We start from the raw sequence: 26,787 nt of genomic DNA, 5'->3' as shown, positions 1-26,787 counted from the left end.
TATATTTATTATTAAACACAGCCTTTTGCAATTCACAAAGCTTTTGGATGACTGTAAGAGCCTGAATAAAATGCACAAGTTATATGGACTACTTTAATGGTGATTTGAAGGTTATTCATGTCATTATTTGAGCTTGACTATCAAGGACCAACTTGTGATTTGGATTGGGCTCGTCGAACTGATGACCGATCAGTAAAAACGTCAGTATCGGACCCGATACAGGTATCTATCGGTGCCATCCATATTATATATATTGTGCCCTCTTCCCTCTTGTATTTGTCAGTTTTGTGAGTTTTGTTACTTGTCAGTCTGTGCTTATTATCCTGTTCCCAGTCGGTCTTAGTTTTTCTAGTTTATGTTTTGATTTGTTTTCTCTCCCCCATGAGAGTTTTGTGTTACCTGTTCTGTTTTCAGTTGTTTTAAAAAATATATTTTTATTTTCACTCATTCCTGTATTTGGGTCCTTATTCTTGACCACTGGTGTAGAATTGCTTTGTATTTGATTATACGGTTAATTTAACTCTAAGAATTTAGAATCCACGGTTAAAAACCATGAAATGCTTTTTTTACACATGGCAAAAATAGTAGATATAATGTATAAATATATAATATAAAATATTTGTTTTAAGATTTTGCAAGCCTAAATGGGAAAACTCTTGCCCATATGTGTGTTCTGGAGCTGTTGCTATGGTTACAGATGTTGGCCAAGTGGTGCTTTAACACAAACTAAAAGTGAACTTTCAATTCATGTGAAACTAAAGCTTAAACACACAAATTCCAAAATGTATCAAAGGAATTCAATCCACCAGATTCATATCCATCAAAAAAGAGACTTCAGCTGTTTGGCAGCATTTAAATTACTGACTGAAGACGATGGATGTAAAACAAACAGACAGAAGTCCTAGAAAGTCTTATCATAGGGCTTCCCTTAGCGTCCACATAACCCCCGTCCACTTTGACGTTTAGGCAATTGTTATGTGATGTGCCTTTTTTGTATCAGTGCTGTTACAAAATAAGCAAATATGCAAATAATTGTAAAACCGGTTAACCATTATTTTTTTTTCTCAGTTGGTAATCTAACCGTCAAAAACTCACACAGCAGCATCCCTACATTAAGTATAGTTTATTTATTTATATTATTTATCCCCCACCCACCGACCCACATTTGGTCTACCTCAATGTTCAAACCAAATCTATACCATTGTTCTTGACGCATTCTTTTGTCATTATATATTGAGTCCGCCTGGTAAACTGAGTACTCATGGGGGTAACCGTTTGTAATGCCTGAGCAAAAACCTATGTTATATCCTGTTATATCTATGTTATAACCTATGTTATATTATGTTATCGTGATAGCATGTCTTGGAACTCTAGGCTATCTGAAAAACACAAACAATGACACATCTTTAATTTTACAATCTATAACTTCAGTTATATATAATTATGTGCAACATATGATTTAAAAGACATTAATTGTCGTATTTACTTAGTTATAACTGCATATACCATAAAGTGAATTTGTACGATTTTTAATCAGGCACACATTTTCTACCCTTTACTAGCTCTTTGAGCCAATGGAATTGCTGTGATGTCATATGGGGACTCGATTTACCAGGCAGACTCAATTTATCATGACACCGTGACACACAAGCTAACTTGTTAGCCTATTAGCTTAGCATATGCTAGCTTCTTCTCCTCTTTATTTTCATCACATTTCTCCTCACTGTTCCCACAAACTGATACAGTGGTATGATTTTTTTCAATAAAAGTATAGTATTATAAGTATATATTAGTTTTCATTTGGTATATTTTAATTTATTTATAATTTTGTAACTTTTTGTTTTATGTTTGTGGTTAGGGTTAGGGTTAGGTTTAGGGGTAGGGATAGGTGTAGGGTTGCTGTGGAACTCAAATAAACACAAAAAACACAGTGAATGAATGTGACAAGACTTTCACCTACCAAGACTTTCACCTACTGTTGTACTTGTGTATATGGTTGTGTGACAACCATATACACCTGTTTATTGCCTGTTATTTGAAGTGGCCGAAACTTGTAGTAGGCATGCCTTGTAGTGAATGTGTCTTGTAGTAAGTAGTCTTGCAGGATGCAGACACACTCTTCATGAAACTTTGCTATGATGTGAACAATCTGGAATCATGTGTAACATTCACATGTAGTCCACTCTCTTTTCTTATTATAATTTGATAATAATAAGAATTATTTATTATTCACACTTAAAACAAAGTGTACAAGCCCTTTGATGTCTCTCCCCAGCTTCCTGTGTCAATAGGACAAACATCAACACATAAAAGAAAACTGTATTTGTCCAGCCTTTTCATGGGGTCTTATAGGATATTTTTATAATCCATAATAACATATACATTCATCTTTTTATTTGCTTTGATTTCTTTGCAATTATTCATTTTATTTAATTACATATGAATGCATCTTCCATTTAAAAGTTATTAAATCACCAGTCTGTGATTTCACAGATCTCACAGCTACATTAACTTGAAATGCAATTAATTAATGGAGCGAACGTTGACCTAGCAATGCAATTAGTTTAGTCTGCCTCTTTAAAATTTGACATCAAAGAATTATTACGCCACACAAGCTCACAGAATGATGAACTCACAGAACATGGCTATGAGCTCTTAGTTAGTATTATGACTTATATTTATGATCAAATGGCTTGCTTTCTAGAATGAAATACCTAATAGATATTGTTGTAGAATTTGGGGTTAGGGTTAAGGTTAGGGTTAGGGAAATGCACAACACTTTGAACCTTGAGGTTCAGGTATAGGTTCACCAAAACTGGATAGTTAAAGACTGGAAAAACTTAGCCTGGACTGATGAATCTAGATTTCTACTGAGGAACACAGGTGGTAGGCCCATTGCATCCTCAGCTTTCTGTTTGGCTGACAGAAGTGGTGCTCATGGTCTTCTGCTGTTGTAGCCCATTCGCCTAAGGTTTGATGTGTTGTATATTTTGAGATGCTATTCTGTTCACAACATTTTAACAAAGTGGTTATCTGAGTTACCGTAACCTTCATAAGTGCTTTCATAAGTGCTTTCCAGTTTTGTATGCCATATGCACTAGACAGTCAGTAAACATGTAGGCTCTGTATAAAATAAAATTTTATTCACCACATTTTATTTATTTACTCTCTCTCACACACACACACACACACACACACACACACACACACACACTTTTTCTCTCATTGATAAGAGCAATAGTTTGTCTGTATGTGTCTGTGTCCTTGTCTCTGACATACTGTAAATCTTGTCTATGAGCCCAAGTGCTCATGATTCAATGATGTCATTGTACATGATTCAACATCAGTAATGTCCCTTTTTATGACAGCATTAAATCTTTTAATCTCTTTGTCTCATGCAGTTTTCGCTGACTCAACCCTAACTGTTCCCTAGTACGTTTATGAGGGTTAAAGGACAAAAAAGGAATGAATTATTCGATTAGTGACTACATTTTGCTGCCATAGTTGGTTTTCCTGGCTAATTTAATTGAAAGTGAATGCAGTGACAGTGGAGCTTGTCTCTTTCACCTTGCTGCTCATCGCTGTCTACAAGCTTGCTGAAAACCATCAGTGGGTAAAGCTTCTGATGTAGAGGCTTTGTAAAGCCCTCGTTCTCCTTCGAGCATTGTTCTGTCAAGAGGTTTTCACACCCAATGGTTATTTGTGTGTGTAGGTGCTGTGCGAGTATGTCTAAATGCTAGCATGTAGTAGCATGTTCAGATATTGAGGTAAAAGCAGCCAACACGTGTCCAACATACATGGGAACTCCTCAATACTGTTTAAAAAGCATCCCAATGTAAAGAATGCCAAGAGAATGTTGAGTTGTTATCAAGACAAAGGGTGCTACTTTGAACAAGCTGTAATATAGAATGTTTAGATTTTTGTACATAAAGGAAACATAAAAGTGATCCATATGACTTAAGTGGTTAAATCCATATCTTCAGAAGCGATATGATAGGTTTGGGTGAGAAACAGAACAATAATTAAGTCCTTTTTTACTATACATTTCCACTTTCACTTTCAGATGTGAAAGTGAAACTAAATAGGCGCCACATGTGACTTTCAGACTTAAGAGTGAAAGTGGAAATTTTGAGTAAAAAAATTACTTAAATTTGGATCTGTTTCTCACGTAGGAGTAAATTGTAACCCCTTACCCAGACCCAAAACATCCTAAAAGCCCTGTCTTGTAGCACGTAAGAAAGATAATCATCCGGGTTTTGAACATGCGTTTCCGAGATTTTGAGATCATTAAATGTACGATTGTAAGATGTATCCTAATTTAAATCCCTAACCCAAACCCCATACACAAACCTAACCATAAAGTGAAACACTTTGCCATGTTTTTAATTGGAAAATGCATTTTGAGTACCACAGATGATAGGAAATACTGTATTAGGAGACTAGAGATGCATTTGGTTGTTGTAAAACTCCTACGTTTTCGCCTACAAATTAGTATGAATTGTAATGACTTGGTAGGTACCAACAATTTTGTTTTTTAATAATAAAAATTTTCTTCATAATAAGAGTTTCATTGGGGTTTTTTTTTTTTTTTGTAAAATGAGAGCAGCATTATGATTGCAGTGGGTCAAAGGCTGGTTCTAAAGAAGCATATGGATGTGCTTTACGCTGCGGTTTGGCAAACACTTGTTCCAAACATATTTTATGGTCTATGTTTTTCTGCCCACTCTTAACTTTTCTGTGGGTTTTTTGGTCTGGTGACATTTTTGACAGAATTTAAAACAGTTCTCACATCCCATAGACATGAAGTGATAAATGTGACCGGCTTGTCAATCATTTCATGGCCGTGAATCTGGATTTGTGTCTATTTATTTGCTGCCTGCACAATAAAAGAACAATGCAAGAATGAACTTCCAATATATGTGTTGCAAAAAGCCAATAAAGTTCTGCGGTGTAATTCTCCATGCTTGCCTAAATTCACAGCGCAGCAATTTTCATGTAGTTTTACATGAGGAATCTGATGTGCTGCCCATGTTTTTACTGGGATGCAGATCTTAAGGGCTTTGTTTTGGTTCATTTTTAATGGCTAGGACTGGATTTGGGGCTAATATTGGCCGAGAAGCCTCTTAGGGCCATACAGAGGTTGAGCCACTAAACATGTATTATGGATTCTGAGCTTGGTGGCAGCCTGATTCATGTTTCCCAGGGTATGCACATGCCAAAGCAAAACAGGGTGTCTAAAAATGTAATTATAGATAAGAGTCATGCTTACTCTGTAGTCAAACATATCAAGCTATAAAGTTTTGCCTGACCCCATGGGAGCCTTGAGAATTTAGAAGAGAAGCAAGAAATAAGACCATCTAGACCAGCTGAAAACCAGGTTGGCCAGGCAGGGAGACCAGTTAAACCAACTGAAACTTTTTTTTTAGTTTTGTTTTTTTCAGCAAGGCAATTTTTTTTTGCAATAAAGCAGACCATGTCATTCCAGTCATATGTGTTTTTTATTTAATATAATTCTAAATGATTTAAATTCTTGTTTACATTAAGTGTACTGTAATAACAACTCCGGGAAACAATTTACACAATGCATTGTACAGCATGGATTACGTGCACATATCATTAAGCTCTATGGAAGGGATTGGCTGAACATGGGAAGATGATTTTTCAAAAGCATCGACGTGACAGTTCTTCCTAACTTAAATGATAGAGTTTCTATTCTAACTCATTTCTAACATACAGTCCTTTTTATCCATATCAACATATGTGTAAAACACAAAGTTATCAAATATTGCCACTTTTTAGTTTTGTGTTTAGATTTTAGTGAATTAGATTGCACTGTTAGTAGAATGCATAGAATGGTCTGATGTGCATTAAAAGTGGCATTACATGATATATTTTGTGTTTTTTGGGTCATATATTCACCTAATGGGACTGATGTAACACAGTATGTGTCTATTTCAATTTAAGGCAGTTCACGGAAACACAGACCGTTTGATAATATTCATCTGGATGTATTTTAACTGGATAATGATGTCGTGTTACCTTCATCAACATTTTCTCACAACAATAGAATAACAAGATAAAAATGAAGAAAAAAACTATCCCACACATTAAAACAGAACACACAAATAGACATATAGACACATGCACACAATACGTTAAACTTTTTGAACATAACTCAAAGACACCTGATATATTCCACAGGCACTTTCTGGTGATTAACACATTTTGAATGTTAAAATTCAATCAATTTTAAGTGCTACGAAAGTAATTGATCTTTATAACATACTGCCGTCATAGACTAAATCTATTTGAAATGAGAACAAATACAATAAAAGAATTAAAAAGTAGAAATGAAGAAAGATAGGGTGGAGCATTTTTTTACATGAGTTTTACATTCCTTTCATACATATTCTGGTTGACAAATGGAGATTTATTACTATTAAATGGGATATTTTGGTGTAGAGCTGCTGTTATTTATGGAGACTTTGGCACATTCCAGGGAAATGAATCAAGAATCAATCTACTTGTTTACTTTCTCTATTTGAATTGATGCTTACTGATTGATTCTTTGATGCCCCTTAAATGCCAAGCACAAATCGTGGTGGTTCCTGTATATGTGAAATACATGATAAATGGCTCTCCCTCATACTTATATTCTCAATTCATCTCTCAGAACAACCAATCAATTGAACATTCTATGAAAATATAGTCACATTTTGAATATATATTGTATATCAGAACACCACCCCACCCCGTGAGAAGCATCAATCACTGCAACTTCTATAGTACTGTCGTTACAACCCCTCTCTATTTGACGTTTGCCAACTTATCTGCTCTCTGTTAAGAAACAAGCGTGGGATAGAGACAACCCAATCTTTTCTCAGCGCATTCCCACAGACAGAGAGTGAGAAAGTGAAAGAGATCTTATCTTGATCTCATCAGGTTTTCTCAAGTAGTCTAATCTCAGAGCAAACATCAGTGAGGTGCCCCACGAGAAATGTTGAACTCATAAAGCACTTTAAACACTAGCATGCGAGCAACTCCAGAAGCCATTGATATGCTTCACAGCTTGGTTTAATGGAAAGCACAGTGTCAGGGGAGATGCACGGTACTAAAGGTGATGAAGACGACAACCTTCCTGCCAAAAAGCAGGAGGCAAAATTATTCTACGAACCCATACATCAAACCTGAAGTTAATGCATGTCTTCTAGTATGAATTATATTAGTGGCTTGAACTTCAAAACTGTCCATAGACAGGGATAATGGTGCAAAAGCATAATCTTATTCTTAAAGGAAAGATCTGTCAAATGAAGAAGTGATTGGTTGTAAATGTATCATTAATGTTGCACAGTGGTTCCCAAATGGTGTGTCACGATCCCAAAAATTTTACTGGAAATTTTACTGGACGTGCAGACTGATGTAAACAACAAAAGATATGGGAAGCATTTCCTTGTCCGTCACATTTTATTAGTCTATCTGCATTTAGCTTTCCTCAATCATTTTAGAGAAAAAAAATAGTTTTTTTTTATTCACCCTTTGAATATTAAAAATGGTGATGTTCATTGTAATATTGATTTTTGCCTTACTTTTTGTAGGATAAGACATTTTGTGCTGTGTTGGGCCACCACTTGGATGTCCAAAGTCAAATCTGGTGCCTGAAAAAAGGCCAAACAAGTTGAGAACCACTGATATAGCAGTATTATTGAAGCTGCACCCATTAAGATTGGATGGTGAGTATAAGAATGGAGAGGCAGAGCTCCAGGGAAAGGAAGCTGAGCAGAACAGAGCCCCAGGAGAGTGAACTGAGCATGGGGAAGAGAAACTGAAAGCTTCAGGGGTAATTACAACCTGCCTGACAGGAATGCCTCACTAATAACTCTCATCTTTATTCCAGAGCCTGGCAGTAAGCACATTAGGAATGCAAAGAAAGACAGTACATTAGAGAGAGAGAGAGTGTGTATGTGTGTGTGTGTGTGTGTGTGTGTGTGTGTGTGTGTGTGTGTGTGCACGCCCAATGGGATCGCTCTGCGTTAGGTCCCTAGTGTCTGTTTAGTAGCGTAATATCCTAGCGGATGGATGGAAAACAGGAAGTAATTAACTATTTTTAGTATCTCTGGCTTTTAGTTGACATGTTTGTGTCCAAAATGAACATTTGACAAGTGCCAAATGTGAGTAAAATTGGCTTTGGCAAGTAAATCACAAGAGATCTGTAATTTTATGTCTGTAAACTTAATACATGATTTATGTCTTACTTTAAGAATGATTGTTTGACTCTCGCTGATGTAAGTGACGCAGGCAATTCAAATAAAAGACATACAAACATTTACCAAAGAAAATCTGTCATGACTTACAAGTATGTCTTATCCTACAACTTTGTTTTTACCTCAATGGAAAATTTACCATCAGAAGTTTTAGGGGTTTTTTTTGTTTGTTGTTGGGGTTTTTGACCAAAACGGCATGTGGGGAATGTTCCTCTGAAGCCACCGAAACTAATTTACTCTGCATAAAATCCCAATTGTAACAGGTGTAGTTTCTAAGACAGAAAGAGACTAGCTTGTATATGATGCTGCCAGTGACACAATGAGCTGCGCTGTTTGTCATTAATATGCTAGGTAAAAAGCAGCTAAATTAACCAATTGTCATTAAATAAACAAACTAAATATTTTTCATATTACAATATAGTTTCATTGTCAATAAGAAATATTTCACGAGTTCGCAGGTACATGTAGTCCTGCAGCACATTAAGGTAAACATATTTGGTGTGCTGTCCAAACATGAATCTCACTGACACTCCTTCTTTTGAGCCTGGTTAGTGGTTAGTGACAGAGTCCGACGACATGGCTTTCTCCATCCCGCAGATTCTCATTACATTCAGCTCGCAATGAACATGACCGCTTCCAGGACATGAATGCTGAGATGGCAATGTAATTCAAACCACATAATAGCATCTGATTCACATACTTTACACCACATGTCCGGCCCCCAGCTTTCATGGAATTAATCATTTAGCCAAGACTGAACAGAATAGAGACTGAAAGAGTTGGTAACAAAGAGGAAGAAAACCAAGAAAGGATGACTCATCAAGAACCAGAGCATGAGTTGATGGAGTCTGATAATCAAAGTGGTGTTGATGAGAGCGAGATTAAGAAAGGGAGAGGAAAGGAGAGAAAGAGATTTTTTTGAACTTTGAAACAAAGGAGTTAAAATATAATGGGGAAATCCCAGTATTGATCACACATCATGACTGGCCCATTAGTTATTTCTAATGTGTTTGTGGCTAAGGTTGGAAAGTTCTGAAAAAGATACCACTTTTTAAACATCTTAAACACAGTACTCAGTACAAGTTTCCTGCATCAGTATTCTGAATCAACAGTGCAGTGGCAAAATAAATATGTTGTGAATTTAATGCAATGATTAATGCAAAATAAGACAAAGACATCTATGCCGTTGTCCTCAGTGATTGCATGCCACAACAAACATAAAGCACAACCAGGTTCTGGTTCTTTTTAATGACACTTATGACTATTGGTTTGTGTACTTTAGGCTTGTGAGACTTAAATCAGTTTAAATACTGTCTGGTTGGTCATTTGACAATGTGAAGTTAAAGATAGATTCAGAATTGATGTTATATGTATATTTTAATATACTATTAAAATTTGAAACCAAAATACTTTTGTTTTTGTTTAGTATTTTTGTTCAGAATTCAGTTACGTCTATTTAAATGGAACTGGAATCTAAATCAGAACAAACCAAAATGGCTGAATTAACGATGGGACAAAAGCAAGGTAGTGACATCTGGCAGTACATGACAAATTTAAAGGTCTTGGTTCAGGTCTTGTCTATATATGTGCATCAGAATGGTAAAGATCCCAGTCTATCTCAGTATTTCAGTTCTGGTTTCTCTTTGCATTTTAATTTGATTTTTAAAAATTAGAACACCTAAAGAAACCTTAGTTGCAATGGGCAAAGGAAGGCAGGGAATATTATACGCTATGTGTATTTGTGTGAGTATATAGAGAAAAGTCTGTCACAGAGAGTGTGAAAGAGATGAAAGGAAAGGAGAACTATGTATAGATCTGAGTCATTACATTACTAAAGGTCAGCAAATGTCACAGTCGTGAGTTGTTGCCTATAAATGCTGACCTGTGGTCAGTTGCTTTCAAACTCGATGTTTAACGGCAGCTATGAGCTAACTGCATAAACCAGACACCAAAGGTTTAAAACTTGTAAAATTCTGATTAAAGAAAGGGCCTTTATGTTAGAGACTAAATCTATTAATACTTCAAAGATAAGGCAAAAACGAAATCCTTATTGAATCAGGCAGAAGGCCCCAGGTAGAGGAACCATGGTGCGTTTGCTAAAATTGAATTATAGCCGTGAAACCCATGACCGTCGTCTATACTTCCAATCATGACGAGATCAAAAGTTTTTGTCACAAGGTCATGTCAATACATTTGAGAAACCAAGTATAAAACATTAATGTGTTGAGGTTTAAACTGGGTTTCGGTATACATTACGCTGTGAACTCGCTTTCGGCTATTGGGCATATCTTTGTTTAGAAGTAGCTACTTTAGGCCAGAGAGTCTGATAGTTAATGTTATTCTGTGAAGACTGGTCCTTTCCAGATAATGACCCAGCACATCAACGAATTGTTCATGCCAAGTTCAAAAGTATTCAAAGTCTTGGCCTCACTGGCCGATGTACATCATGGCTTCACGTCTTCATTCTCCTAAGTGATCTTCCAGCCCCCTTCATTTCCTTTACTCCAATTTTTCTCTCCCCCTTCATCGTAATATTGATGATGTAACTTCCTGTTCCTCACTCATTAGGCCTGAGGTGGGGGGGAGTCAGGCTGAACACCCCCGTCCACTCTCACCACTAGAGAAAGAGAAAGAAAGAAGACATTAGTAGTTGTAATGTTTGGTAGCACACTTTCTCATCCAATTTTGGTCCCCTGTACCAGAGAGTTCCACAATCTGAGTAGGTTTCCAAAAGTACATGACCAGAAGTGGGCTTGCAGGGCTTAAGCAGAGACATTATAAAGGGATGTGACTGTCCACTCATTTACATATGAATGGGAGAATTCATAACGGTACCTATGTGGGCTGTCGTCTCGCCTTAAAGTTAAAAGTGCCATTCATCATTTTGATAGAGGCATAGCAACATTCAATATGGTGGCTGTTGGAATAAAATCCCACTTTACATTTAAAAAAGCCAATTATCTGTTTTAGTCAAAAAACATATATATGCATTAGTTGGAACAGCCTGGAATTTGTTTTTTTGTTTTGATTTTGTGGTTTTGCTTTATTACTTTTTTTGCACAATTTGTGACATTGTTGTCAGATTTGATTGCTGATTTTTATTAAATTTTGTATCCCCTTTTCCCCCAATTTGGAATGCCTAATTCCAATACTTAGTACTGTAGGTCCTCATAGTTACAGTTACTCACTTCAATCCGGGTGGCGGAGGACAAGTCTCAGTGGCCTCCACTTCTGAGACCGTCAGTCCACGCATCTTATCATGACACTGCGGAGACTCACAGCATGTGGAGGCTCATGCTACTCTCCGTGATCCACACACAAATTTCCACGTGCCCCATTGAGAGCAAGAACCCCTAATCATGACAACGAGGAGGTTACCCCATGTTATCCTCCCTAGCAACAGCGCCAATTTGGTTGCTTTGGAGACCTGGCTGGAGTCACTCAGCATGCCCTGGATTCGAACTCGCAACTCCAGTGGTGGTAGTCAGTGTCAATACTCGCTGAGCTACCCAGGCCTCCCTCAATTGATTGCTGATTTTAAATATGATATTTGGTCTTAATCTTGAGCAAGAGTTTTGGAGAAGTCTGTCTTTCCCCATTCAAGTTGGTAGAAGCTGTACTTGTGTGGGGTTCAAATCTAGCTCGCCTCCTCATGGGGCACCCCGGGTAAAGCTAAAGCGCTAGAACTATTTGGCAGTCAGTCTATCCATGGTGATCTATTGACTATTATATGCAGTCACAAAGAACAATGATCCTTCTTATATCCGACATAAGAACTCTGACCTTTTGTTCGAGTTTGCCAGTTGAACATTGAAGGAATAAGTAGATACAAATATGACTATATATCAATTCTCCAGGGGACTCACAACCTGTTGCAGGAAGATCTACTAAAGAGAGGGAAAAAAATCTATGGGTATGACTTAATAGAAACAACCTTCCACCATGTGCACAGAGTAGCAACCTATGCTCAAAATCATAATGAGCAAGCCAAAATTTTCTCTTCGAATATGGCTGACGATATCCATAGCAACAATACCGTTGGAATTAAAATGGAATAAATCATTATTTTTAATATATACACGCCAATGAACATATTTTGGCCTTAACTAGTGTCCAACCATCCATGTGTCTATGCGTGTCAGATGATTATAACAGCCACCATGTACAGTGGAAATATGGTAAAAAAAATATAATAATATCTAGTAACGCACTTGTAGACTGGGCAGAGCTGGAAATCTTTTATATAGTTTTTGATCCTAATGATCTAGGCACATTTTAATCAGCTGCATGGAGAAGAGAATATAATCCTGACCTCTGCTTTGTTATAATAGCAATAGAAAACCACTTCCAAGTTAGTTAGTTAAATCTATCTCTCGACCTAGGTGGAATTTCCGTAAAGCTTGTTGGTAGAAATATGCTGCAGATCTTGATAAGATTATTCTCTTCATTACCCCAATTCATAGTAATTATCACTGTTTGTAAAGGTTGTAATCTCGACAGCTAAAAGCACATTCCCAGAGGATTTAGAAAAGATTATATACCAGGATGGAGCCAAGAAAGTAAATGTCTCTACGACAAGTTTATAAAAATTGGTGAACTGGAAATTGCTGACGACCAGTCTTGATGCTGCAAAAAGACATTGATGTATCGCCATTCATGTAGTCAGAACTTTTAGATCACCAAATGCTAATAGTCACTCAATCGTGATTAAACAGGAGCTGAATCTAAAAGAAATCTAAAAGAAAACTTCAAAAGAAGTCTCAATTAGAGTCCTCACAAACATTCAATGAAAAATAAATTGACTTAGCACTAGAATTCACCAAATCTGGTTAAGCCCCAGGACTTAATCAAATCCATCTTGAGTTGTAGAAGTGCTTGAAAGTCGATGGCCCATTTTGGCCCCAAAGCCAGCTGCAAAACCTCAAGAATGGACAAATTAGTGTTAGCCTCTATTCTCTTCAACTACCACAAACAAACTCCAGAAAGTTCTGCTATGCAGATGCCATAGCTTTAAACACAAGACATAAAATCATAACTTGATAAATTCTTACTGATGATCTTAGTATTCTAAATTACTACTTTAAAATGTGAATACTCCAACCAAGTCAAAACAAAACTGAGGTATCAACTTTTCATCTCAATAATAAATTGGCTAATACTCAGATACAAGTCCATTACGACAATACCATTTTACGCCACAACAAATTCCCCTAATGCCTTGGAGTCATTTAAGATTGGACTCTCTCTTTTAAAAAGCATCTGGAGAATACGGCAGCTAAAATTAAAACCCACAATAACATAATCCAAAAGCTTTGCAGTACAATGTGGGGAGTGGATGCAAATACTCCTTTGTACTCAGACTGGTCTACTCAGTGGCAGAATACTGTGCTCCACATGGCTTAATGTTATCATACTAACTTAATTGATATTCAGCTCAATAACTTCATGTGGCTTATTAGTGGAACAGTTTAGTTAACACACTCTGTATGGTTTCCTGTATTAAGTAATCTACTTTCCACTGGTTTTCAAGATCCGAGGATTTACTGCGAGAATATGACCAAATCCGAACTTCCAATTCATGAAGACATCCCAACTTTAAGACTTCAGAGACTAAAATCATGGAAACCTCCCATATTTGAAGCTGAACATCTGAGTGCAAGCAACTACAATTTCAGAGAGCAGTGGACACGTTTATGGAACTCGCAAGTAGACCCTCACTTAGCGAACTGGTTTGTTATGACCAGGATATTGCTGGCAACCAACTCGGTCAAAAATTATGGTTATCACTCAACAGAATCTGTACTTGACAGAGTAAATGTGAAGATTCTTTACATATGTGGGGAAAACATCTTTCCCACATTGTGACTTTGGTGCATCAAATCAAACAATTCATTATGTTGTCACTGAATGCCATCTTCCATCCTATCAGTAATCAGTTCTATCATGCAGTAACAGAATGGATCATCCAATTGAACATTGAAATATGATCATTATAACCATCTAGTGTATTGCTTTGCTCGTCATATTTGCATGTTTTAATTTTTACTTTTTATGATCCAATTAGATTTTATGTGAATGGGGCCATTTGTTGGAGGGTTCTAAGACAGAAATATGAAGCTTATAACTGAATAAAAGCATTTACCATAAATACAAATTTCTGTTAAAACTCATGTATTCTTTGAGCTGTAAAGTTGTTTAAATCATAATTTTTACATTACATTACATTGTCATGGCAACAAAATTGTAAAATTGGCAATAAATTGACACAGAAAATGTATTAAGTGATTTTATCACACTGAAATCATGTTAACACATATATTGTATACATCTTGTGGCTATACTTTTGAAATAGTGAGTATATTAACATTTTATGGATTGGCCCAATTCACTTCCATTGTAAGTGCCTCATTGTAACCTAGATTTTTGCCAGATTAATACACTTAAACTTGTTGAATATGTTGGCAATCTTACAAACACAAAACTGGCCTTGTGTTGGTTTGTACAAAACTAATTTATTATGGAATGATGGCATGAACATTGAAAACATAAAAAAAAGTAGACATCTTATGCGGAATTCAGGTCAGAAAAACTTTTGCTTTATGTTGGATTTCAATAACAACACGAGAGTAATGGTGAAATGGTCTGCACTTATATAGCACCTTTTAAACCTTAACGGTATTCAAAACGCTTTACACTGTGACTCATTCACACGCATTCATACAGAGCTGCCATGAAAGGCACTAGCCATTGGGAGCAACTTGGGGTTCAGTGTCTTGCCCAAGGACACCTCGGCATGTGGAGTCGTGTGGGCCGGGATTCGAAGCACCAACCCTGCAATTAGTGGCCGACCTGCTCTACCAACTGAGCCACAGCTGCCCCCGTTAAAGTTTAGGTTTAGGTTTAGGTCATTTTCAAATAACAATATTTCTATAATTTCCTTTTAATTCTTTAAAGACTGTTGTAAATGAAAACATAACTATGATCTTAAATCAAACCAGGCCATATTCGCCTGCATTTTAGCCCCATGTTAGATCCCACCAGGCCACATCCAAGTCCCGAATTTTTATCATAGTCATATGGTCATCCTTCCTACAGCACACACAAATTCTCAAATCTTGCAGTAATCTCTTACAGGAAATAAAGTTAAAAGAGTATTGCTGTGCACTACATTGATCACTTAAAGAGAATTATTAGTAAATAATTACTATTTAATTCAAAAAGTAATTTGGGACAAAATAAAACTAAAAGCTAAAACTAAAAACTAAAGCAAAGTATTTCTCTACATAACATGCAGCTTCCATTTTTAGCCATTCAGAGTCAAGCAGCCCCATGGAGCTCCCTGATCCCCTCTGCATGCCATAACCATTTAACTGCAATCACTACTACATTCAGCCTGAGACACAAATGCCTAATTTTCCCACTAACCCTTCAATCTGTTGTCAATTGTGGGCTGCCATGGAAACAGTTTTGGAATGCTGCAAGCAGGCTTTTTGTTCTGAGGTACCGTTTTGTGTCTGGACCAATTCAATCTGTGCCATTTTGTGCAAAAAAAACAACAAAAAAAAAACACTTTTCTTTTTTTGTTATAACATCATAGCTGCCTGTGAAGATTATTCTAGCCCCACCCACCCATTGGATAAAACAAAAGTGCACTGTGTAATTATCAATATTCATGTACGTATTTTACATATTTGCTTGTACAGTTCAGAGGTGCCAAAGCCAGTCAATAGAAAATCTTGGATTTGAACCTAATTAAGTAGACTTTGTATACATAGCGTTAAAATAAATTCAAAGTAGGCTAATAAGAAGTCTAGAAAAACATGTTAGTAGTTAGCTAAAAAGTTTCAGACTTTTAGACAGCAAGTTATAAAGGAACTTTCCAGGGTTAACTGTAACATTAAGCTGTATAGATAGCATATGTGGCATGCTGTTGATTAGCACAGACATATTTGTACTATATACTTGTCTCACAGTTTGTAAAAAATAAGCAGAAATCGTGTTTTAAAGTAATGCACTTACAATGAAAGTCTATGTGCCTAGGCATTGCATTGAATAAAATCAACATTTAAGAAAGTATAGCCACAAGATTTACATATTATACTTGTTAACATAATATAGAATGCCTTGCCCCATTGACTTAACTGTATTTACAAACTGAGGGACGAGTAACATTTTTGTCAGTGGTAAAGGACAGCATGCCTCAGATGGTGTTCATGCCGCTTAACTTGAATTGAAACTGGAATATTTTATTCAAAAAGATTTAGTCTCATGAGAAGTTCCTTATTGATCTTTACAGAGAAGGAGTGCACACTTTCTATTAAAATCTGGATGGAAGTATAACAGACATTGTCCCTTGGGGGGTGTCCTACATTTTAAGTATCCTTAGCGGGGGATGCAGTATTTTGAAATCGCATTCTCTCAGCCTGCCAAGGATAGTTCTGATCAAGCCATACCACTGAGCAGAGAGAGAAACATATGGAGAGAGTGTGTGAGAAAATATGCGTAGGCAAATTGTAAACACAATATTTCAGCACATCTTCTTCTACTGTAGTTAAGGTTCAGCAATAATCTGCACACAATAAAACAATATCTCTGTGGCTTTCACTTTTTGTAATGAAAAAACTAAGGAAAATACAGGAAAAGTTTTGTGAATAGAAAGAGTAGCAGAGAAAATATAGCGAAAGTGACAAAAAATTGAGTGAGTGAAATGAAATGCTATTTATTCCAGACATTTCCATATATTTGAGCTATAAAGGACAATTTGCAGAGCAGATGCTAATATCATAGGTGGGCATTATCCCATTGACAGATATCAGCCAATTACAGTTACGTTAAGCAATTTCCTCCTCTTGTGTGACTTTTGCATGTACTGTCTTTCACTGCTTCCTTATAATTTATAGTGTCACTGTTGGACAGTGTTCCTTGCGTAAATAATTGTTTTTCTAAGTGGAGATCTATTTGATCTCATATTTCCTAATATTTGCTTAGTTTTACAGTTGTTATGTCAGATAATTGCATGAACATCACATGTCAGATAACAGCATGAAGCATCTACATGTTTCCTTTGATCATAGTATAAATATTGGGGGGGGGGTTACTTTCTTGTTTTGATTATTGGGGGGTTTTCCTCGTTAACATTTGGAAACTGGAGGTCCTACTTGCCCATACGTTTAACAACATTTCCAGCTTCGGCCACTGGGGGCAGTGATCCAAATTTTGAGATTTCGGATCAGGGAAATAGAAAAGTTATATGGATAGACAGAAGGAGGGAGAGAGATTGGCAGATGGCGTGACATTTCTTCCTGTTAAGCAAAGTGTGGATCTGTGAGGTTGCATGCCCTAGATTCAAAGAAGATGAATTCCTATAAAAAATTCAACACCCTTTCACCTCTATCCACCTCTCTGATATCCACTCATCCATCCACCCATTCCCTAGAGTCTAGTGAAAGCTTGAGATAGAGAGATGCTACAGAGCAACAGAGAGGGAGGAAATACGGGAGAGAGAGAGCATAAGAAAGAGAAAGAAATTAAGCTGACATTCTGCAATGGGATGTTCGATGGGATCTCTTCTTAAACTACTGGCAAAGCAGATTTAGACCAACTAATCAAGTAATCTGTCACTCCTAATTGGCAGCAACAGACAACTGAGACCAATGACTCTAAATAGAAGTAAGAAGCAGATATGCTGTGTATATACTGTATATATATAGACAAGAACTGCTAATTTTACAGCTTTAATGTTGAACATATTCACTGGTCTCTTGGGTGCTTTAACAAGTTTACCCCATTATCCATCCAGCTATCCCTTCTAAACACACACACACACACACACACACACACACACATACACACACACGCACACAGACACACACACATATTTTTGATCAAACCATGTGGGTTGTCTGAAAGTTTTAATGGCTACTGCAGTAGCAGTGGCAACCATTTGTAGTTAAGGCTTATAAGCAGCTTGTTGGTACATCATAAAAGCAGCCACTGACACACTAGTAGGTCTGTGTTTGGCCTGTGATTCATCATACAACACCTGCTAATGAGCCAGTCATACTGTCAGACTCTGTCTGGTCAGTGCGGGTTTTTCTAGCTAAAGATGCAGGTTTTTTTTTTTACCTTTGCCTATGAAAGGCAAACATGTGATAAAACAACCAAAAATCTCAATAATTAATTTGCCATCCCATTGATGCTTTTATCCAAATATTGCAATGGTGAATCAAGACTTTTTAAAAGTCACCATGAAAGGACCCTATTTAATACATGTTCCTGGTCTTACTGTGCATGATCAGAGACTGTTTAGCAAAGACAGGTCACTTCTTTTTAAAATGAATGTGAGAAACTGGAATGCCCAACAGTCATCGCATGTATAAAGAAAGTCCTGTTTTACATGTAGAAAAGCCAATCACCTTTTTAGAAACAGACTTTGCCTGTCAATCAACTCGAGAACACGCATACACATTAGCTATACAAGCTGGGAAAATGTGCATAATCTGAGGTAAAGAAGCACAATTTATGACTTCAGGCTTTTACTGTTGATTTGAAATATGTTTTTTGATGTAATCTTGACTAACCGTTTTGGAGGTTTCAGTCTTTCCCCTTTCAAGTAGATAGGAGACGCTAAAGAAAAATAGCGTTCCAAAGATGGCCATTGAGAGGACTGACTCGCTAGAAAGATTTTGGCATGATTCATCGGTTATATAAAATGCTCGTCCTCATAATCTTTAGCCAAAATGTAACAACTTAATCTGCCTCTGAAATAACTTTTTGTTTTAGTGCTGACATTATAAATCATTCACACATTTCAACCCCTCTCCTCAAACTACCTGGCTTCATTCTGGTATGTTACACTTACTTTTCACAATTCAGTCAATTCCTGATGGACAACTTCAATTCCCACTCTACATTCTTAGTGTCCAGTTTAAGTCAGAAATACGTCAGGTTACGGAATTAAAATGGGTTGTGAACGCCATTTCATGTTGAATTTAAAATGATTCATTAAAAATAAATGTGTGTTTTATTTATTGGTAAACTGACTGTAATAAAAGACCAATTGCAAATCATTGATTGGTATTGGTAGGACTAATTCTGAGACAACAGTTTTGAAGCCAATGACAGAGAGGCTCTTGTCTCTGGCGCCTGGGCGTTTACAATAGCCATGTTTGAGAAATAGAGGAGGGCCAGTCTTTGCCAGAAAGACCCGATGGAACAATCGTACCTGTTCAGACTGACATTGTGTGTGTGTGTGTGTGTGTGTGTGTGTGTGTGTGTGTGTGTGTGTGTGTGTGTGTGTGTGTGTGCGTGCGTGCGTGCGTGCGTGCGTGCGTGTGTGTGTGTGTGTGTGTGTGTGTGTGTGTGTGTGTGTGTGTGTGTGTGTGTGTGTGTGTGTGTGTGTGTTTAGACTGAAAGCATCTGCTGCTGTTATCCTGTGGGAATTGAGGCAGACAGTGAATGTTGATGAGAAGATATGTACATAACGTGTAGCATAGAAATGGATAGAAAGAGGGAGACAGAAAGGGCATGTGGATTAATCTGACAAAAACTGTCAAGAAAATATCTGGGTCGTATTTCACCCCAAAACAAAAGAAAATGAGAAATAAAGAAAATGAAGCCTTAAGATTTTAAGACCATAAATATATATATATATATATATATACATTTTTATTTTTATTTATTTTTTTTTTTTGCATTGTAACATTATTGTCAAGACAATTAGGCAAAACCCCTTACCCCATTTCATATTACCAAAAAGTAGCATTCTTATTGGTGTAATGCAACAAAATAATAATACATTATTTAAAATGTAAAGTATTCATGGAAATAATAGTAGTATTTACTGTACTGCCATCAATTTATGCAAATTTACAGTAAATAACAAATTGGTATCTGTCAGGTAGCAGGGACATTTTATGCATGGTATTACAAAACCATCGCTTGCAGCTTAATCTGTGTATGGGAAACATATCCCAAATGCAGTAATATACTTTGTATGACTATGAGGTTAACATAATGACCTTGACCCAAAGAACCATTTACAATAAATGCAAATGAAAATGATGCTATTTATTTATTTATTCATTAAGAAGGTGCTTTTATCCAGATTGATTCACTCAGGACAATCCTCATTCTCTCTCTCTCTCTCTCTCTCTCTCTCTCTCTCACACACACACACACACACACACTGAAACACAGTACTTATATCAAGGGTGAAATATTTGACATTGTAATATCTGAAACCATTCTATTTTTATTTTATAATTTTTTCACTGATCTGTGATATTTGCAGTCCATTACTGGTTTTGTAGAGTCTGAATTTTGACTATAGGTATAAAGTCCAGCCCTCTTTGCAGCTTTTTCTGGCTAAGAACCACCCACTTAAAAAGACGCAATTTTCCATCCTATAGTATGCTTTAATAAAATTGTTTAATTATTGTCATGATGTGTCTTTTCGATTGACGAAATAAAAAAACCACCAAAAACACCAAAAGCGAGTTGTGAAGCAAGTTGTTTTCAGCTGTACAAGATGTAATACAGTAAAGACTAATTAATATTTTACAATATTTTGCTCGACATAGCAACATTGGCTCAACCAATGGCATGAGTTTCGAGAGGGCCTATAGGTTGAAATACTCAACATAGGCACAATTTCATGTTTAGTGCTCTTCAAACTGAGATTTTAAACAGTGCAGCAGGTTGAATCAACATGGCCACTTTCCTTTGGCATCATATAGTCCTGTAGTACCCCTATAAACTCTGTTTCATGGCCTTTAAAAATATTATTGAACAGCACATTGCAACTTTGTGATTTCTCTGGAATGTATGATATCCCATCTTAGTTTATTTTCAAGGTTTATGTGAGTGTGTGTGTAGGTGTGTGCATGCGTGTTCTCGACTTGTGTGTTCCTTTTAAGATATGAATGATAAAGCAGGTCAGCCATGTATACTCCCTGCCTTACATGGAAATGGCAAGTGTAAAAGAGAGTGAGGCGTAAAAGGAAGATATGAGAGTGAATGGGGGGATGGGAAAGAAAGAAACGGAGAAAGCTGGATAAAAAAGATCTACATATGAGAAGTGAGAAGTAATGGGGAACTGCAGAGTTAGTGACTAACCAAAGTCCTTGTGATGTTTCGTCTAGGGTTGAGTGCCATTCAGAATTGAATTTAGAATGCCTTTAAGGTTCCAATTCATGTCCAATTTATTTTAATTGAATTCAAACTGAGGTGGCAAACAATATGTAGGATTCTAATTTGAAATTAAAGAGATAGAATTAAAGTGGAATGAAATTTCACACAAATTCATATACATGCTGTAAGATTAGGTTTTAATACTACAGTATTTGTTATTGATCATTGAAACATTTATTCAACATGCCCAACCATTTACACTTGTGCATTTTGGAGATGCATTATCCAAAGCAACTGTACCTTCAAGGTATACAGTTTTATCAGTTTGTGTGTTCCCTGGAAATCGAACCCATGACCATGGCATTGCTAGCGCCATGCTCTGCCAGTTGGAAAAGCTACAGTATTGTGAAAACAGCTGAGCTACTGTCATGTTACAGAAAATTGTAGTTTAGTTAGTAGTGTTGCTTCTTTTATTTAGTTACTCCCCAACAATGTATTACATATATTTGATTATGAAGGTCCAAATTTACACTTAACCTTAAAGATGAAGGGTTTAATGTTGCGTAACTGGGCTGGACATAACAACATTGGCTTATTCAGTGGTGTAAGTTTGGGGCAGGCTACGTGTTTGAAACGTACTATTTCTAAACATTTGTATTTGGTGCCAGTAGTGGTGCAGGAATTACACATTTTACCCTCTCAAATTAGGTATTATGTCATTTACCTGTGAGTTTACCAATCTGCTCTACCGCATGCAGCTGCGTGTGGGCCTGCGCCTGTATCTGCGTCTGCGACTGTGCTTGCTGCTCCTGCAGACTCTGGCTGTCCACTGAGATGCCACTGTCACTGTGCAGCTTCTCTCCCTCTGGAGATGGTGTCTGATTAGCTGTTGCTGCACGATTATTAGCTGCCTGTTTATTCTGCTTGTAGCTGTTCAACCTGTGAGTGGCACACAGTAACACATGCAGTACAAATTAAATGAATGATTGAGAGAAAAGTATTGGTAGCTTTGAATTTTAACAACAAACACATTCGCTTGGTTTGCATAGTGGACAGGAATTTTTTTAGGGGTAGAGTTAGGGTTAAGGCCCCAATGTACTTAATACTAAATTGAAGAACGAACAGATGTGATGTCATTTAGAAAAAAATCTGGCCAAAAAGAAGGTGTTTTTTAGTTTGTTTCAGTAGGTCGTAACAGCTCACTGTGGCAAACTTTTAGGAAAACTTCTTGCCAGCTGTTAAACACCTTCTACCTGCCATTGGTCCAAGTCATCGTTAGGTGTGACCTGAAGCTCCACCTACCTTAAGGCTGACAGCTTATTCTGTTTACGTTGTTCAGTCCATCAAGATCAGTCAACATATAAGCAGTTAGCGTGCTGGTACAAATTTACCAACGTATATCTGTATATCGTTCACACTGAAACATTTTCCAAGAGCATGCCATGTGTTTTTTCATTTTTTCTTTTCATTTTGTTTAATTAGTCTACAAAGTATTAAAATCTACTCAAATACGCTCAAGTATCCATTCACCCCTGAATGAAGAATGAAGAAGAACTTCTCCAGAAGTATATTAGTACTTTAGTCTGTAGTAAATAACTTAATCTGAAATTGCAATTAACTTTTCAAATATATTGTTTTACATACATATAAATAATGACTTTCAGTCAATAGTTTTATATTTTACCATCGTTCAAAATGAAATAAAATAATTGAAGTACAGACTCTTGTGTTTGTCGAGTTTTTCCCCTTATGTTTTTCCATCTTTTGCTTTTTATCATTCACCTCTTGAAGATGATATACGCTAGAAGGCCAACCACGACCGCTGCCAGGATGGAGCAGTAGATGGGAATCAGGTTCTCGTTGAGCCCTCTGCTGATGAAGTGAGGGGAGCTAGGTTTAGGTGTGGTAGCATCCCCTCCAGGGCTGGGGCTCCACAAACCTTCCAGATCGCTGAAAGGGGGATTAGAATCGCTTAGAGAGGCAGTGGTGGAGGAATAGGTGGGAGCAAATGGATCTAGAGTAGAGAAAGAGAAAGATGGCATGTACATAAGGTTCAAGTACATCGATTTATACAGCAGTTAGTTCCGGCCCTCTTATCTGACTAGACATGCAGTGTTCTAAGACGACTGATATTTAGTATAACAGCTCTGGAATGCTTCACAGTTTGTATCTCTCTGCTTGTCTGTGTTCCAGACTGGCTGTCAGTCTGTGCATGTGAATTAGATCAAAGTCTTTTGAAGACTCCAAAGTCATAAAAAACTATTGCAGTTGTGTCTAAATAGAATCCGCACTTTATTATATGTACTATATATAATTAAATGATAATGGAATAATGAACTGAACCTATGGCCCTGCGATGGACTGGCGACCTGTCCAGGGTGTCCCCCACCTTCCGCCCAATGTTAGCTGGGATAGGCTCCAGCCCCCCGCGACCCTGTACACAGGATAAGCGGTTGACGATGATGGATGGATGGATGGATGGAACTGAACCTAATAAGTCAACCAATGGAAGCTGTGAAACTGACTAATATCTGTCTGAATGGTGTTATATGATATATTGCCTAAGTGCCAGAATTTTTCCAAATTGTGAAGTACTAGAGAGCGTTTTCGTTTGAAAGTTGAAAATGCATTTGTGTGGACATGGCCTCTTTCTCAAGAAGAGATTCCAGAATGTTGTTGTCATTATGATTTATTTCTTTAATGGCTGTAAAATTGGTGATGACAGGGTAAAATCTACAGGACAGGAGGTCTTGCGTTTACCATGAAAAAGAACGTATTGCATCTCCAAATGTCACTTACAAGTGGTTTTGATGGATTTAGCTCACTTTTGTGAACAAATTTGTCCCTAAAATATAGCTTACACACACACACACACACAGAAAATGGCTTCTTATCTTCAGACCACCTTTCAAACATGTGGGTATCTGAAGACTTTCTTTATCAGTCTCTTTCACTTGCTATCTCTCTCTCTCAGTGGATGTCAGTCTTTTCAAGACCTCCCCCAGCCCCCAGCCCTGCTTCACTCTTCCCTCTTTCTTGAAGGAAATATTCACTCTCAATTTCTAATTTATTTAATGTATTCTGATTGAGTATGCAACAAAAGTTAAAAGATTTCTAATAAGCAAACTCTTTTTTTCCTCTGTCTCTCTGGTTGAGAGAAAGGGTTTGTGAAATTCAGATATTTTGAGATATATGGATGTGGTTGAACTGACTGAACTTAAAACCTAAGTGTAAATGAGTTCATGCTTTTATTGTGCTGAAATGGCAAAACGTAGCCAAGCCAGAGTTTAGCGCTTTTAAATTCTTCTCTTTTATTTCAACCATTTTCTTTCTTAAATGAGCATTTCAGGATGCGGCGCCAAGTGTAAAGTGCTTGTTAACCCTCAGCTGGGCGCCTTCTTTAATGAAGAGTCTTAATTCTCATCCTCTCACAATTAAGTTTTTTGGAAAGGATTTTAATGCTTATCTGGCAACCCATTTAAAGTTTAATATAATAGTTCTCTTGATCTAAAAGAAAACACTCTCTCGAAAGACTGCATGTGTCACACACATAGCAACCCTTATTCTTCCCTCATGTGAGTGTGTGTGTGTTGGAGTGTGTGATAGACAGATAGGAGGGGGAGCGATAAGAGCCTGATTGGTGTGTGTGTGTGTGTGTGTGTGTGTGAGCGTGTATTTATCACTTTGTGGGGACCAAATGTCCCCATAAGGATAGTAAAACCCGAAATTTTTGACCTTGTGGGGACATTTTGTCGGTCCCCATGAGGAAAACAGCTTATACTATCATACTAAATTATGTTTTTTGAAAATGTAAAAATGCAGAAAGTTTTCTGTGAGGGTTAGGTTTAGGGGTAGGGTTAGGTTTAGGGGATAGAATATAAAGTTTGTACAGTATAAAAACCATTATGTCTATGGAAAGTCCCCATAAAACATGGAAACACAGCTGTGTGTGTGTGTGTGTGTGTGTGTGTGTGTGTGTGTGTGTGTGTGTGTGTGTGTGTGTGTGTGTGTGTGTGTGTGTGTGTGTGTGTTTGTGTGTGTGTGAACGGATGGATGGATGGCTAAATGAACAGAAGCTCTGCTGTTAAGTGCTCTGATTAGCTGCAGTAAGTACTCTAGCAGGAGGCATTAACAAATACACACACATACTGTAAACTCATGTATTCGTCTGTGTTAAACAAGGATGTGTTTTCAAAACAATATGTAAAAATACATCGAAGTGCTTTTATTTGAGGCCGTGTCTGCATATCTGTGACATCATGTTTACACTGCAAGCGAACGACGCAACACGACAAGATTAGAACGTTCCCATTTTAATCAACAAAACTATCTACACTGCAAGCAATGTGACTGTGATGAGGAGGATGGCGGGGCCGGTCCGTAACTATGCACGCCCGGCCCCTAATCAGGCTAATCAGCCGAGGAGAGGGATAAGTGCAGTGAATGCTGCAGTTCGGGAGAGAGAGAGCCACATGCAGCTGCCATGTCTGTGTATGCATATCTGGGACATCATGTTTACATTGCAAGCGAACGACGCAACACAACAAGATTAGAACGTTCCCATTATAATCAACAAAGCTGTCTACACTGAAAGCAATGTTACTGTGACGAGGTGGAGGGCGGGGGTGGTCCGTGACTATGCACGCCTGGCCCCCAATGAAGCTAATCAGCCGAGAAGGGGGATAAGTGCAGCGAATGAGGCAGTTCTGGAGAGAGAGAGCCACATGCAGCTGTCATGTGTTTGCGTTAAGTGTCTTTTTGTTTAAATTAAATATTATTTTGACAGTTCAGCCAGTTCCCGTCTCCTCCTTTCCCAACCTTAACCTTGTTACATTGATGCTGAAGCCCGGGAAGAACCAGCACAAAAGACCCAAAAGAACCAGCCGCAGATATCCGCCGGGGGACAGAGGAGTTGCTGCCAACAGCCTGGATGCGGAGGAATGGCCACTGTCCACGAGGGGAGGAGGGGCTCGCTGCCGGCCACCTGGAATGGTGGAACCGCTGCCAGGGGCAGAGGAGTTCCCTATTGGCCACCAAAACGCAGAGAGGAGTTCCATCTGCCAGGGGTCAGAGGACTTGCACCGGTCGACTCGGAGAGGAGCGGCTATCATCTTCCAGAGGTTGGGGAGTGGCTGAGAGCCAGGCGACAGCGTAGCTGGGCACCGGCAAACCAGGTTTTTCATCTCGCTCCTCGCTTTCCCTCTCGCTGTCACTCTGCTTTGCTTGTTCCCTCTCCTCTTTTTTTTGTTTTTTTTTTGTTGTTTTTCCTCCCCTCATCCCCCTCCCCAGCCCTAGAGAGGTGGGGAAATGCCTGCCGGCAGGTGGGGCCAGATGGGCTGTACACACTGTGAATGAACGACTTGACAAAATTAGAACATTCCCTTAATAATTAAGG

At 37.7% G+C, this 26,787-nt stretch overlaps 1 protein-coding gene across 1 annotated transcript in view; it reads right to left on the bottom strand.

The window, feature by feature from the left end:
- Window positions 1–5,485: 5,485 nt before the first annotated feature.
- LOC127652587 (tumor necrosis factor receptor superfamily member 16-like) overlaps window positions 5,486–26,787 on the bottom strand; it is a 53,604-nt gene continuing 32,302 nt past the window's right edge. The window contains exons 4-6 of the mRNA XM_052138814.1: window positions 23,175–23,406; window positions 22,117–22,331; window positions 5,486–10,878 (exon numbers count right to left, since the gene is read on the bottom strand). Coding sequence (XP_051994774.1) covers window positions 10,826–10,878; window positions 22,117–22,331; window positions 23,175–23,406 — 500 coding nt within the window. The 3' untranslated portion in view covers window positions 5,486–10,825. The remainder of the gene's footprint in view (window positions 10,879–22,116; window positions 22,332–23,174; window positions 23,407–26,787) is intronic.

Source organism: Xyrauchen texanus, chromosome 12 (assembly GCF_025860055.1).
Source record: "Xyrauchen texanus isolate HMW12.3.18 chromosome 12, RBS_HiC_50CHRs, whole genome shotgun sequence".
NCBI classification, from domain to species: Eukaryota; Metazoa; Chordata; class Actinopteri; order Cypriniformes; family Catostomidae; genus Xyrauchen; species Xyrauchen texanus.
The sequence above is the reverse complement of the archived record's forward strand: the minus strand, read 5'-3'. Positions and strand labels throughout refer to the sequence as shown.